The sequence below is a fragment of the Podarcis melisellensis genome (assembly GCF_964234715.1).
Source record: "Podarcis melisellensis genome assembly, chromosome: 2".
Classification (NCBI taxonomy): Eukaryota; Metazoa; Chordata; class Lepidosauria; order Squamata; family Lacertidae; genus Podarcis; species Podarcis melisellensis.
Genome location: NC_138529.1, coordinates 110814090 through 110829994, shown reverse-complemented (window position 1 = coordinate 110829994; position 15905 = coordinate 110814090). Strand labels below are relative to the sequence as shown.

The window sequence follows — 15905 nt, the reverse complement described above, 5'->3', positions numbered from 1 at the left end:
TCAGCTGGGATTTACAGCAGGGCCCACAAACTCCATTCATTAACACTGTGTATGTGTGTGTATTTGTGGTGGAACATGAGAGGCAGTTCATACATCATGTGAAATATTCGTACCGATTTTTAATTGCATTTTATTGCTTCTTTTATTTTCTTGTTTTGTGTTTTATTGTATGGAATTGTATGCAATAAAATACTATAGCAGGGTGGTGGGGTGAACATACTGTATTTTTTGCTCTATAAGACTCACTTTTTCCCTCCTAAAAAGTAAGGGGAAATGTGTGTGTGTCTTATGGAGCGAATGCAGGCTGCGCAGCTATCCCAGAAGCCAGAACAGCAAGAGGGATTGCTGCTTTCGCTGCTCAGCGATCCCTCTTGCTGTTCTGGCTTCTGAGATTCAGAATATTTTTTTTCTTGTTTCCCTCCTCCAAAAACTAGGTGCCTCTTGTGGTCTGGTGCGTCTTATAGAGCGAAAAATACGGTACTTTTGGCCGAATTCCTTTGTGGGGACCATGCTAGTAGTGGGTGAGGCCAGAGACAAAAAATGGGAGGAGCAACTGATGTTACCAATCACAGAATCATAGAGCTGGAAGGAACCACAAGGATCGTTTAGTCCAACCTCCTGTAATGCAGGAATATTTTTGCCCAACATGGGGGCTCGAACCCTGCCAATTAAGTCTTGTGCTCTGTTTGGTGCAGTTTGCTGCATTATCCCCCCCCCCTTTTTTTTAAGAACCGGTGTACAGCTTCCGGGTCATGTGGCCAGCATGACTAACCAGAGCAGTGCACGGAAACGCCGTCTACCTTCCCGCCAGAGTGGTACCTATTTATCTACTTGCACTCTGACGTGCTTTCGAACTGCTAGGTGGGCAGGAGCAGGGACTGAACAACGGGACCTCACCCCATTGCGGGGATTTGAACCGCCAACCTTCTGATCGGCAAGTCCTAGGCTCTGTGGTTTAACCCACAGCGCCACCCGTGTCCCGTGTTTCCTGCATTCTAGCCACACAAAAGTTGGGTTTCTATCCATACACACACAAGCACACACCTCTCCATGCAGACAAGCAAGAGGCGTTTCCGCAGTTCAGGGACAATTCCAGCCAGGCAAAAGCACTTGAGGAAGTGTGTGGTCTGAGACCTGGAAGTTCACTTTTGGCTCAAAGGAATTTTATTCAACACCGCAGGACGTGTAAAACCACCCATTTCCGCAGTGAGTGAGGCAAACGGACTTCTGTGTACGGTTAAGTCCTGCCGCAGCGGGTCCAAAGCTGAGGTGAAAACAAGAAAGGAAGGAATAAATGAGGGTTGGTACTGAAAGAATCTGAGGTTTCCTATTTCATTGGTTTCGTGAGCAACTGAGGAACTGGATCTGGCAAGTAGATACCAAAAAAGCAAAATTGCCTGTTGGTGACTCCCGGCGTCTGTTACGAGATCAGGAGCGCCCTGGAGGCTTGTTGTACAATCCTTTTTCTGCTGGGCTTTGTATGCAAATCTCCCCTCCTCTGTCTTTCCCCACCTAACCATGGTGCAGCGTTAAACGTGTACTGACACAAATGTTTTGAGCCTCATCTAGTAGCCATTGATTGCTTCATCCTTCATGAATTCGTCTACTCCTCTTTCACAACCACCCTGAGTCACTGCCCATCATCGCTACTTCCTTTGGGAGCAAAATGCCCTTTCTCTTGCCTGAAGCTTGCGAGATTCAGCTTCAAGTTGATGAGCCCTTGTTCCGGCAGTATTGAGAGATGGAGAAAAACGGTTCTGCCCCCGTGCTCTTCATAATTTTGAACACTTCTACCGACTGAGCTCTGGCGCTTTTGCTAAGGCCCTCCTGGTTTCCCCTGCGTGAACTTGAGGCTGTGACCCAGAGAACAACACACCCTGGAGAAGAATTCACAACGCAACCCTGCATTCCAGGGGCAGGCTGATATCTCTGAGCCACAGACGTTCGCCTGCAAGCTGGGGAAGGGCTGTAGCTCAGTGACAGCACAGCTGCCCTGCATGCAGAAGGTCCCAGGTTCAGTCCCCAACATTTCCAGGCCAGGGCTATGATTGTCTCCTGCCTGAAACCCTGGAAAGCCATAGCTAGCCAGTGAGCTAGCTTGGCCGGTTGTCTGACTCCGAATGAGGTAGCTTCCTATGGGTGGCATTGAACTAAGTTCCACTCAAGAGTAGCGCCATTAAAATTAATGAACGTGAGCAAATTGGGGCTACTAATTACAATTCTGCCTAATAAAGGCAAAGGGACCCCTGGCCATTAGGTCCAGTCGTGACCGACTCTGGGGTTGTGGCGCTCATCTCGCTTTATTGGCTGAGGGAGCCGGTGTACAGCTTCCGGGTCATGGGGCCAGCATGACTTCTGGCGAACCAGAACAGCGCACGGAAACGCCGTTTACCTTCCCGCCGAAGCAGTACCTATTTATCTACTTGCACTTTGACGTGCTTTCAAACTGCTAGGTTGGCAGGAGCAGGGACTGAACAACGGGAGCTCACCCTGTCACGGGGATTCAAACTGCCGACCTTCTGATCGGCAAGTCCTAGGCTCTGTGGTTTAACCCACAGCGCCACCTGCCAAAGAACATTTGCAAACCAGAAGACTCACTTCTGGGTTTGCGGCGTTTGGGAGCCAAAACATTCAAGTCACAAGGAGTTCAACTTCCAAGGTATGACTAATGACATTTGGGTTTGAAGGCTGAAGAGAATGTTTGCTTATAAAAAGTAGTTGTGCTGAGTGTTATATTGGAGCAGATGAGTTGAATATTGTTTATATATAGCTGACAGATGAAGAACCAGAAGTGCTTTAGTTTCTTAACCTTGTTTATTTATTTTCTCTCTCTTTTAATCCTTCTCTCTCTGTCTCTCTCTCTTTCTTTCTTTCCCCCTTCTTTTCCTCTCGATCTATATTTTAATTTTACCTAGATCAGCGTATTTGTTTAGCCAAAAAATATGTTTGATCACCGTCTTTGTATCTCTCTTTATAAAATCTAATAAAATTTATTATAAGAAAAAAAAGAGTGATCTAGAAGCCAACCCTGAGCTATAGGATCAGGGACATTTCTTTACTATTAGGCACCCTAAGCTTTGACTCATACCACAGGGAGATGGTGATTTTAGGATAGTAGGGAAGTTAAATATGTATTCGAGTTGGGGACAGGATGGCTTATCTTACCCAAGGAGTTTGAGGTCAAAATGCTTGGAATTCACAGGCACCTGAAAGAGAGAAGGCCAATGATGATTAGTACACAAACGTTTGCAAAGTTAGTTGTGACTCCGGTCTTTGAAATCCAGAAGTGCATTTTGAGTCTGCAGGGCAGAGCGAGGGAAGGGAATGTGAAGTTGTTTTCATAGCCGGGTGTGTCACGGACAAGAAATGTTGCTCTCTTCTAACTCTGGGATGTCGTAGCTGAGCTATAATGACAAGATATCGCTTTGCTTAGGGCAAGTGTGGGGTACACAATCTTGATTTTACAGAGGAAACAGCCTCTATAGAAAGGAGCAGTCACATCTGACTAAGGTTGACTAGGTGCCCTAAATTGCAAAGGACAGTCCTCTGTTTGAAACAGTCCTCCATCGGAAGAGCTCCCCAGTCCAAATCCAGTTTGGAGGTGCAAAAGAAAGAAGCATGGGGAGGGGGCTTTGAAGTTGCCCATCGGCTGTTACTACCTGGGCAACAGACTGTGTGGTCTTCCCCACCGTGGCGAGAGACATGTTGTACAGTACTGCTATCTAAATCCTAATAATTATTTCCAAGTTTGCATCAATCCATATTCAGTGGTACCTTGGTTCTCAAACGCCTTGGTACTCAAACGCCTTGGTTCTCAAATGCCGAAAACCCGGAAGTGTTCCAGTTTCCGAACACTTTTCAGAAGCCAAATGTCTGATGCAGCTGTCGGCTATTGTTTGCAGGGTGCCTGCACTAGTCAGAAGCTGTGCCTTGGTTTTCGAACATTTCAGAAGTCAAATGGACTTCCAGAACAGATTAAGTTTGGCGCTTTATTTTTTTTACCATTTTTTTTTGCATTTTTGTTTTTGAGTCTTTTTCGTTTAATTTGTTTTTGCCACTGTGTGGAGCCCAGTTCAGCTACTTATTGTGTGACTGCAGAAATGGATAAAAAAAAAACCCTGCCCAAACAATGACTGTCATTTAATTTTAATTTTTATCATCTACAATACTGTCTTATTTATTTTGTAGTACAGCACATTAATTGTTACTTTCATTTTATGGATCAACGGTCTCGTTAGATAGTAAAATTCATGTTAAATTGCTGTTTTGGGGGGGTTATTTTTAAAAGCTCGGAATGGATTAATCCGTTTTGCATTGCTTTCTATGGGCAAGCACGCCTTGGTTTAAGGAACGCTTTGGTTTTGGAACGGACTTCCAGAACGGATTAAGTTTGAGAACCAAGGTACCACTGTATAAGCGAACCTATCTGTGTTTTCTTTTGTCTTCTCTTTGGGGTGATGCATTTGTGGCCACCCTTCATCTGAGAGATGCTAAACGTGGAAAAGCTGCAACAACAGGTAAAGCACCACCCAGTTCACTAGTAATACCTACCTTGGGTCCTGGGTATAAGCAGGAATTCGTTCATGTCAAGGCAGGAAGCTTTGCCTTTGAAATCAGAAATACAGCCCTCAGCAGGGTGGAGGACTCGGGCTGGGGAGAGAGGACAAGCGCAGCTCAGATGCAAGGACATTTCAATTCCAAGATTCGTTACCCTAACCCATGGGTAGGCAAACTAAGGCCCGGGGGCTGGATCTGGCCCAATCGCCTTCTAAATCCGGCCCATGGACAGTCCAGGAATCAGCGTGTTTTTACATGAGTAGAATGTGCCCTTTTATTTAAAATGCATCTCTGGGTTGTTTGTGGAGCCTGCCTGGTGTTTTTTACATGAGAGGAATGTGTGCTTTTATTTAAAATGCATCTCTGGGTTAGACTTGCCTGAAAGATCGGCGAGCCTCTTCAGCAATGGATCAATGGTGTCTCTACGAATCTCAGCATAAAAAGGACATCAAACTAAAATATATGTTTGGGACTTCCTATTTCCCCTAATGGGCAGGCGCAAAGTCTCTGTGCGTACAGGACTCTTCTATAGGAGACTTCCAGAACCGGTGAGGGCAAGGCTGAGCTTCTAGCAAGCGTGAAAGGCCTTCTTGCGTTTCTGGATGTGAGGAAATAGAGATATGTTGCTGGAGCGGCTATGTATCTCCCGTTTTCTATGATTTTATATTTGGGGACACTCATCTCTGGATTATTTGTGGGAATAACCCAGAGATTCGTTCATTCCCCCCCCCCCAAATATATAGTCGGCCCCCAACAGGGTCTGAGGGACAGTGGACTGGCCCCCTGCTGAAAAAGTTTGCTGACCCCTGCCCTAACCCAATCAAGCACCCCAGTTCAGACATCTGTGGATGAAGGACTCACAATACAGAAGGATCCTCTGGTAGTCTCGGTCTGTTTCCTGGACAATGATGGAGTCGGGGCACTTGCCAGAGAACAGCTCTGTCCTCATGTGAGGGCGGCCTGGAGTGGGGAAGTCAGAGAGAAAGAAACATGTTCATAGGTCAAGAGAGATGGGATGCACAGATTTCCATGGTGCAGCCTTCCCAGGACTGTACCACTTCAGAACGCGGGTGAAAAATATAACCCATTTACTCAAGCTGAGGTACATACCAAACAAATTCAATCAACTGAATGCAGAGGTAAATTGAGGGTGGCGCTGTGGGTTAAACCACAGAGCCTAGGACTTGTCGATCAGAAGGTTGGCAGTTCGAATCCCTGCGATGGGGTGAGCTCCTGTTGCTCGGTCCCTGCTCCTGCCAACCTAGCAGTTCGAAAGCACGTCAAAGTGCAAGTAGATAAATTGGTACCGCTCCAGCGGGAAGGTAAAGGGCATTTCCGTGCGCTGCTCTGGTTCACAAGAAGCGGCTTAGTCATGCTGGCCACATGACCCGGAAGCTGTACGCCGGCTCCCTCGGTCAGTAAAGCGAGATGAGTGCCGCAACCCCAGAGTCGGCCACGACTGGACCTAACAGTCAGGAGTCCCTTTACCTTTATCAATATCCTGGAAGCTCAACTCACGTTAAGGTAGTTCACTTTGCAGGGAGGCAAAGCACGTAGACAGTGAAGCAGGACTGCTCAGTCTGGCTGCGCACCCTAGTTCCCTCTGGGTAACTGGGGCACGTAGCCAAACGCAGCAGGATTTAATGCCACCCCAGGCCTAGTAAATGTAAAGGGTAAAGGGACCCCTTGACCATTAGGTCCAGTTGTGGCCGACTCTGGGGTTGTGGCGCTTATCTCGCTTTTCACCTCTCCACCTAATTGAAATGTGGATTTTTGCTCTTACTGCTTCAGCTCCAGGTCTCTGCTAGGTGACAAGTGAATGTTTTATTTTCAGAGGGCGATTGTAAGGAGTTCTCATTCCACTGTAGAATTTTCTTAATACAGTGGTACCGCTGGTTACAGACGCTTCAGATTACATACGCTTCAGGTTGCAGATTCCGCTAACCCAAAAATAGTACCTCCGGTTAAGAACTTTGCTTCAGGATGAGAACAGAAATCACGCAGCCGCGGTGCGGCAGCAGCAGCAGCAGGCCCCATTAGCTAAAGTGGTGCTTCAGGTTAAGAACAGTTTCAGGTTAAGAACGGACCTCCAGAACGAATTAAGTATGTAAACCGAGGTACCACTGTAGTTTAACTTAATCCCTGTGAACAGGAACGTTACCACTTTCAAAACACAAAAGGACTTGAACAGCAAATAATAAAAAGGACTACTTCGGAAAAACAACAACAGGGGCAGTGTCTTCAGCTGTTCCTGAGATATGCAGTCTGCAGGCCACATGACACTCGCAGTCCTGCCCCCTAAACACCTGGCTGCTGCTGCTCCCTACCTGCAACGCTCCTCTCTCTGCTTCCTGAGAGGGCAAGTCCTGTTCTGAGCTCAGCTTTGAGAGTGGGCTTATCAAAGGGGCCATTAGAAAAGGACGTTCGGCCTTACCTTCTGTAGCCAGATCAGCACTCTGCTCCTTAAGTAAGTAAATCCATGATCTGGGAATACATTGGCCTGTTTTCCTGAGAGAGAGAGAGAGAGAGAGAGAGAGAGAGAGAGAGAGAGAGAGAGAGAGAGATGGATGGATGGATGGTTAAACAGCCAAATGTAATGGATTCTTTGAGGTAGGTTTCGTAAGGCAGGGACTCAGAGACAACTGAGAGGCCTTGGGGGGCCTCTTAACATGTTACCTCTTAATTTATTTTTAAATTCTGCATATTTTTCAATATCACTCCAGCTGACGTAACAATACACTCAATTAAAAACCAGGATTTCTCATAGCTACAACATGCATCTTTGGCAAAGTACCCATCTAGATTTTTCCTTGAAAAAAGAGTGATTTGGACAGATGGAAGAAAAGGGCTATGGAAGGACAGTGATATGCCCCCCCCCCAAGAAAATGAATATTTATTTATTTATTTATTTATTTATACATACCCCACCCATCTGGCTGGGTTTCCCCAGCCACTCTGGGCAGCTTCCAACAAAATATTAAAATGCAGTAGTCCATCAAACATTAAAAGCTTCCCTAAACAGGGCTGCCTTCAGATGTCTTCTAAAAGTCTGGTAGTCGTTGTTCTCTTTGACATCTGGTGGGAGGGCATTCCACAGGGCGGGTGCCACTACCGAGAAGGCCCTCTGCCTGCTTCCCTGTAACTTGGCTTCTCGTAGCGAGGGAACCGCCAGAAGGCCCTCAATGCTGGACCTCAGTGTCCGGGCAGAACGATGGAGGTGGAGACGCTCCTTCAGGTATATATGACCGAGGCCGTTTAGGGCTTTAAAGGTCAGCACCAATACTTTGAATTGTGCTCAGAAATGTACAGGGAGCCAATGTAGGTCTTTCAAGACCTGTGTTATGTGGTCCCGGCAGCCGCTCCCAGTCACCAGTCTAGCTGCCGCATTCTGGATTAGTTGTAGTTTCCGGGTCACCTTCAAAGTTAGCCCCACATAGAGCGCATTGCAGTAGTCCAAGCGGGAGATAACTAGAGCATGCACCACTATGGTGAGACAGTCTGTGGGCAGATAGGGTCTCAGCCTGCGTACCAGATGGAGTTGGTGAACAACTGTCCATGGACAGCTGCGAGTACAGAATGACTCCCAGACTGCGCACCTTCAGGGGCACAGCAGAAGGCTTTGGATGATGCATGTCCAGAAAACATAGGCGATTAGCCAACAACAGCAAAGCCAGGCAACTCCAGAGTGGCAGTGGGGCCTTGGCAAATGCCCAATGATGCCAACTCCCGGTGTTGGTTCTTCCATTGTAAGTACCAGTGCATGGACTTGGCCTTTTTTGGTGTGACCTCCTCCCAGTATTTTTCTGCAAGGTCTGGGGGTGTCTACTGTTATTTTAAAAATTAGGGTGCACACACATTGGGGAAACACACTTCACAGAAAACCAATCTGTCGCCTTTCAAAATTTAGGAAATATGCCCTGAGAAAATTACACTTCATTAGAGTTCATTTGAGCAATCCCGAAGCCATTTCCTCTCATCTTGGGAAACCTTTTCCAATATTTTCTTTCACTTGCAGATCCTGCAAATTGGTCTGGCAAGTACCGGTATTTGTTAAAGGCAAAGCAGACCTGTCAAAAGAGAATCTGCTATGTATTCAGTAGGTATTTACCATTTGGGAGGAATAGCCCTGACTAGCCAGGAAACAATAGCCAGCAAACATTTTCAGGTACCTTGACAGACAGGAGATGAGTTACAACCTCAAATTTCTGTTGTAGACCCACCTCCTTCTGTGATGCTCGTGTGATGCTTTTGGCTGGTCTTTGGCTAAGGGGTTGGGCAATTTCTAAAGCCTTTAAAAGTTCTTGTACATCTTGTTCTGTGTCCTTGCCTCCTTGTAAAGTGGAGCGGGAAGGGGGGAGGCACTGTTGCAACAGAAAAATAAATATCTTCCTTGCTCAGACTGGTTCCTGCTTCCACCCATTTCTCTCTGACCGATAAGGGACTTAGGTAAAGGGACCCCTGACCCTTAGGTCCAGTCGCGAGCGACTCTGGGGTTGCGGTGCTCATCTCGCTTTATTGGCCGAGGGAGCCGGCATACAGCTTCCAGGTCATGTGGCCAGCATGACTAAGCCGCTTCTGGAGAACCAGAGCAGTGCACGGAAACACCGTTTACCTTCCCGCTGGAGTGGTACCTATTTATCTACTTGCACTTTGACGTGCTTTTGAACTGCTAGGTTGGCAGGAGCAGGGACCAAGCAACGGGATTCAATTGTCTGACCGATAACGGACTTAGGGGACACTGAATCCTTTGAGGGGAGTTGGAGTGAAAAAGCCAACCCCAATTTTTTCTACAACACTACCAACTTGGGGGATCCTTTCCTACAAAATCTCTGAACTCCCCCTCCCCTCTAGGTATCCACAGAGCGGGTGGGGAGTCCTACGTAGAGAGTCCCATTTGGATCTTTTGCCTTGTCGAAACATCTTGAGTCCTGCGCTCTGCACATGCTCGAGAAACACTCTTCTTTGTTAGCTCCCCACACCGGCCCTAGAGAGCCTTAGCTCAGCCTTGGTTCCCTGGGAAAGTAGTGTGTTTTGCGGGGAAAGGGCCAAAGGGAAAAGGAACTCACAGTCGGATGGCAGCCTCCAGTTGCAACCGCTCTGGGCTGCTGGTTTGTGTCATGCTGAAGATGCTGCTGTCAGTGCTGGCGAACGTCTCCAGTGAGGAAGGTGATGCCGCAGCTGCTGCAATGAAGAACCACCTGCCGATATACTGCAAAGGGGAGAATTGAGTCACACCTGGGGACAAAGCAGGGCCAGCACACCCATGAGGCAAGGTGAGGCAGCTGCCTCAGGTGGCAGGATCCACAGGGGCAGCAGATTCAGCCTCCAAGGCTGCTTCACCAGCTTCTTCTGAAGTGACATGACCTTTAATTCTCACTCCAACCATTGGATAAGGTTGGTTTGATTCCCACACCTTGTTTTCAATACAGTGGTACCTCGGGTTACAGACGCTTCAGGTCACAGACTCTGCTTACCCAGAAATAGTACCTCGGGTTAAGAACTTTACCTCAGGATGAGAACAGAAATCGTGCGGTGGCAGCGAGAAGCCCCATTAGCTAACGTGGCACCTCAGGTTAAGAACATTTTCAGGTTAAGAACGGACCTCCAGAGTGAATTAAGTTCTTAACCCGAGGTACCACTGGATAGATCTTTACTTCCCCCTTGTTCCCAATTAATTTCTCCCTTGTTCCTGGTGTAGACCTTCACTCATCCCTTCTTCCCTGGCTGCGGGTGGGGGCACCTTTTGTGATCCGCCTCAGATGCCAAAATGTCTTGGCCTTGGGCCAAACTACATGTTACATGCAAAAAGTGTGTCTTTTAACTTGGGTGGCTCTTTGCCAAGGTGTTCCCAACCTTCTTGGGCCCAGGGCACATTTCAAAACCTGATAATGTATAACGGGCACCACAAAATACCCATTTCACAGAAGAAGAAAATGGTGATGCTAAAAACCCCCACCTACAAAGGGTCATGGCCACTGTTAGTCCTACTCAGAGGAGAGCCATTAAAATAGGGTTGCCATATTTCAAGAAGTGAAAATCTGGACACAAAAGTTGTTGAGCTTCCCCTCACCCCCCTCCAATGACATTTTTTAGCTATTTTTTTAAAGGAAATTTGGCAAAAAATTCAACACTTCCAACATGGGTTGCCATACGCCTGGTTCTTCCCGAACATTTTACCGATTTTCGGAAATTTCTCCTGGACAAATCTCAGGTATGTCTGGGAAATTCTGGACATATGACAGCCTTACATTAAAATTAATGGCTATGCCTAACTTAGGCACATTAATTTTAATGGGTCTACTCTGAGTAAAAGTTAGTTGGCTATAAATCATAAATGCAGGAAACAGCCACTTTGCAAACAAATCCCCAAAGCCCCCCCCCAAACCTGATTAAAATAATAAAAAAGCAGACGAATAGGGGGTGGAATTAAACATGACACTCATTGATGTACGTGTGTACAGAATGAGGTCTGCTTGCACAATGAGACTTTCTCCCCCTTTCCACCTCCTGCGAGACCCCTGAAACCAGTGGAAGTCTCAACTTTCAGCAGGAATGCCTAAATTCGCCACCCCCACCTCTTGCCTTCCATCCTACACAATAGTTGCAGTGCCCCTGAGGCTCCGTGCAAGCACGACCAAAGCTGATGCACTCCCTTAAATCCTTGAGAGCCAGTGTGGTGTAGTGGTTAAGAGCGGCAGTCTCGTAATCTGGGGAACCGGGTTCGCGTCTCCGCTCCTCCACATGCAGCTGCTGGGTGACCTTGGCCAGTCACACTTCTCTGAAGTCTCTCAGCCCCACTCACCTCACAGAGTGTTTGTTGGGGGGGAGGAAGGGAAGGGAGAATGTTAGCCGCTTTGAGACTCCTTAAAGGGAGTGAAAGGTGGGATATCAAATCCAAACTCTTCTTCTTCTTCTTCCTCTGATAAACCACCTCTGGGTCTCCCCCAGGGGCAGGAGTTGTGTCCTGCTTGCATGCTTTCCAGGTGGCACCAATGAGAAACAAGAAGGCACAGACTAGATCAGGGAACGGGATCCTGCGTGGCTCTCCAGATGTAGCTGGACTACAGCTCCCATCATCCCTCACCCTTGGCCTTGCTGGCTGGGGCTGATGGGAGTTGGGAGTCAGAACAGCAGGGCCACAGTTTCCCCATCCCTTCACTAGATGGATCTTTTATCCGTTCCAGCATGCTTTTCCTCAGGTTCTTAATTTTCATTTGTATACTTTGCTTTCATTGTTCAAAAAAAGAATGCACCTGCTACTAGGGGGGCAATAAAAAAATACACTGGTACCTTGGTTCTCGAACATAATCCGTTCCGGAAGTCCATTCAACTCCCGAAACGTTCAAAAAGCAAAGCGTGGCTTCTGATTGGCATAAGAGCCCCAGAAACAATAGCTGATAGCCACATCAGACCTTTGGGTTCTGAAAAACGTTTGAAAACTGGAACACTTATTTTCAGGTTTTCGGCATTCAGGAGCCGAAATGTTTGAGTACCAAGGCATTCGAGAACCAAGATTCCACTGTGATGGAAAAATAATAGTGGGATCAATAGTGATAGTAATAATGTGCATTTTGCCTTCCCGCCTCCCAAATGCTGGATGAAGGTCTCCTCGTTCTTCAAGGGTTCTACCTGCTTGAACACAGAAGCATTTTAATAATAATAATAATAATTTATTATTTATACCCCACCCATCTGGCTGAGTTTCCCCAGCCACTCTGAGCGGCTCCCAATTGAGTGTTAATAACAATATAGCATTAAATATTAAAAACTTCCCTAAACAGGGCTGCCTTCAGATGTCTGTTAAAGATAGGATAGCTGCTTATTTCCTTCACATCTGAAGGGAGGGCGTTCCACAGGGCGGGCGCCACCACCGAGAAGGCCCTCCGTTTGGTTCCCTGTAACCTCACATCTCGCAATGAGGGAACCGCCAGAAGGCCCTCAGGGCTGGATCTCGGTGTCCGGGCTGAACGATGGGGGTGGAGACGCTCCTTCAGGACATTTAAGAGGCATCCGCCTGCTGTCAACCCCAGCTGCCCTCCATCGGCTTCAACTACCTGATCTCGGTTCAGCTCGCTGGCATGCAGCTTCGTGGGACCCTCACACAAGGAGAGAGCGTCCACAAGGACTCCGTAGAAGTAGAAGAGATAGCACCACAGACCCTCCATTGCGGGAACGGCAGGCAATTCACTTGGAGAATCCACCTCTGCAAAGAACATCCTGCAAGGCTCACCTTTGCCCCCTGCCTGTTAAATGTTTAGCTCTCTGGGGTCTAGAGTCCAGCCTGTGCCTCACAGCAGAAGCAGAGATTGAAATCCAGAAAGACCCTACCAAGCATAACCGGGGGCCCTGAGAGCAAACAAAGGAAGCAGTGTTTCTGATGATGGGGATGTTATTGCGGGAAAACAGAGATAATCATTACCCGATGGAGTGCCTCTTCCCATACCTCCCTTTGTGTGGTCCCAACAGCAGGGTTGGCCTGTTACAGGGTGAAGCAGGAGGTCTTCTCTGTGGTAGCCCCCCGTTTGTGGAACTCCCTCTTCCCCTGACTGTTTTTTTAGATGACAGCTTAAACACATATTTTCACATAGCAGTTTGGGAATAGGTCTATAAGTGGGCAGGGGAATTCAAACACTTGCTGCTGATTTCTTGTCTTGGTCTGAGGAGGATTCATTTATTGTTTCATTGTTTTATACTGTGTTCACTACTCTGAAGCGTAGTCTATAATTATAAGCAAGTAAGCACATATTTGATATCAAATAGGGATTTCCTCTAGATTAGTTTGGCCACTCCAGTGACCCTGTTAAATTTAATTGATTTGGAAGGGGGATTGGTTTTCTCCTGCTATGTGCGGTTCGATCCACAAATATACCTGGTCAGTTAATATCAGGTGCATTTTAGCTTGTCTTCCCCTACCTGCCTGTGGGACGCGGGTGGCACGTTGGGTTAAACCACTGAGCCTCTTGGGCTTGCCGATCAGAAGGTCGGCGGTTCGAATCCCCGCGACAGGGTGAGCTCCTGTTGCTCGGTCCCTGCTCCTGCCAACCTAGCAGTTCGAAAGCACCTCAAAGTGCAAGTAGATAAATAGGTACCGCTCTGGCGGGAAGGTAAATGGCGTTTCCGTGTGCTGCTCTGGTTCACCAGAAGCGGCTTAGTCATGTTGGCCACATGACCCGGAAACTGTATGCCGGCTCCTTCGGCCAATAAAGCGAGATGAGCGCCGCAACCCCAGAGTCAGCCATGACTGGACATAATGGTCAGGGATCTCTTTACCTTTTACCCCTGACTGCCTGCTCAGTTTCTGAGCTCATGAATCCTCTGCCTCCCAAGCACTTCTGCTCTTTTTTTTGCCAACCGTACAGTATAATTAATATGCCCCGAGGGTTCCTATGCATTAAGCACAATAAGCGATGAGACCAACAAATGTAAAAAAAATGACTGAACAGTAACACTGCAGAACAACCAGCTATAGATCCTTTTCGACCTCACATCTTTCTCAAATATGTCCTAGTCAGTCCTAAGTTCCCGAGAAATGTTTTCCAAACAGTCTCCTTTGGGGAATGTGTCCATATAATTCCTCTTGTGTATCGGTGGCTGATAAGAATTCTGTTAGCCAAGTTATTTTCTCTCTGGAAAGTTTTTAAACTCCTCCTGAATGTTAATACAGTGGTACCTTGGGTTAAGTACTTAATTGATTCCGGAGGTCCGTACTTAACCTGAAACTGTTCTTAACCTGAAGCACCACTTTAGCTAATGGGGCCTCCTGCTGCTGCCGCACCGCAGGAGCACGATTTCTGTTCTCATCCTGAAGCAAAGTTCTTAACCTGAAGCAATATTTCTTGGTTAGCGGAGTCTGTAACCTGAAACGTATGCAACCTGAAGCGTATGTAACCCGAGGTACCACTATAATGGGGCAGCCAGATACATTTCATCAGAAAGGGTATTCCACAAATAGGGAAAGGTCACCATCAACCGGGAATATATATAGTCCTATTAGAGATACCATATTTTTCACTCTATGAGACGCACCAGACCATAAGACGCACCTAGTTTTTGGAGGAGGAAAACAAGAAAAAAAATATTCTGAATCCCAGAAGCCAGAACAGCAAGAGGGATTGCTGAGCAGTGAAAGCAGCAATCCCTCTTGCTGTTCTGGCTTCTGAGATAGCTGCACAGCCTGCATTCTCTCCATAAGACGCACACACATTTCCCCTTACTTTTTAGGAGGGAAAAGGTGCGTCTTATAGAACAAAAAATAGGGTATATTGTTCTGCAATACAAAGATGGCCCAATATATTATGCTGCCTGAGGCAAAGGACAAAAGGATGCCTGTCCCTTCATGTAAAAAGTTAGAAACATGGCAACATCCTTTGTGCAGGCTACGTTACACATACAGATGTATCACAACATGCAGCTGCTTCCTGCATCTGCTGCCTCAAGGCCTAATGAGTTTCAGACTCTAAACTGAGGGTACATATTGACTCAGTGTATTATGACATGAGAACAGCTCAGCCAATAGCAAGGGTGGGTGGATTTAAAATGTGATTGACAGGCAACACCCACGCCTTGCTGTGGGAAACAGTGCATAGGCAAAAACTGTGGCAGTGATTTGGAGAGAATATGGGCTGTACCTCATAAGTTATTACTTGTTAGCTTATTCAAATGAATTTATATAGGTTTCAACCCATGTAGATTTCAAATCTGAGTACAGCAAGTGTTGAGGTCAAGCCTTATTAACACACACACACAAAGTGGCTAAGGGCTGCCTAATAATAATAATAATATTTAATAATTATTATTGTATTAGTTACCTAAGGCAGGTAAGTTTCTAGACAACTTAGGAAGTTTATGCAAAACTTTTCAAGATGTTTCACGTACATTATATTGTAATTCTTACCACAACCCTGTAAGGTAGATCATTTTTGTCTCCATATGGCAAATAGGGTGCTGAGAGAATAGCTGTCCGTCCCCCTTGAGTTGGTAGCAGATGGAAACTGACGGATTGCTCATTTGTAGACCAGATCCCGTCATTACATGCATACATACAGACATCCTAATCTTACACGACTGGAAGAAATACCGGTACAACTTTTCATAGCATACAAATGCGGAGAACCTCACTTGTTGAAAACAGCTGTTGAAGCATGCATGGGGGAAGGAAGAGAGAGGTGTTTCTGCAATATGAATTTTTCCAAAAAAAGATAAAAAAGTAGATTTCACTTTACTTAACCAAAAGTCCTATTTAGGGGACACTACCTCACGCTGGGTGGGAATCCCTATACTTTTTTTAAAAAAAAATATTTATTTATTTATTTAATTAAACAGTTTTAGTGACGGTGACAACTAAATCA

The 15905-nt window shown here is 46.6% G+C and overlaps 1 protein-coding gene and 1 long non-coding RNA gene across 3 annotated transcripts in view; both read right to left on the bottom strand.

The window, feature by feature from the left end:
- LOC309365473 overlaps window positions 1-477 on the bottom strand; it is a 112540-nt gene extending 112063 nt beyond the window's left edge. The window contains exon 1 of the long non-coding RNA XR_014166180.1: window positions 221-477. This is a non-coding gene — a long non-coding RNA (uncharacterized lncRNA). The remainder of the gene's footprint in view (window positions 1-220) is intronic.
- A 669-nt stretch (window positions 478-1146) lies between these two features.
- APOM (apolipoprotein M) lies at window positions 1147-15628 on the bottom strand. Of its 2 annotated transcripts, none has more exons than XM_081903382.1 (7): window positions 15452-15628; window positions 9624-9766; window positions 6992-7065; window positions 5419-5517; window positions 4552-4650; window positions 3166-3206; window positions 1147-1264 (listed from the first exon to the last, which is right to left on the bottom strand). In XM_081903382.1, exons 1-6 carry the CDS (start codon window positions 15596-15598, stop codon window positions 3181-3183), a joined length of 588 nt encoding a protein of 195 aa, XP_081759508.1. In that variant the 5' UTR covers window positions 15599-15628; the 3' UTR covers window positions 1147-1264; window positions 3166-3180. The 2 variants fall into 2 exon arrangements, with proteins under 2 accessions (XP_081759508.1, XP_081759509.1); XM_081903383.1 differs by lacking the exon at window positions 15452-15628 and adding an exon at window positions 12612-12748.
- Between the last annotated feature and the right edge of the window lie 277 nt (window positions 15629-15905).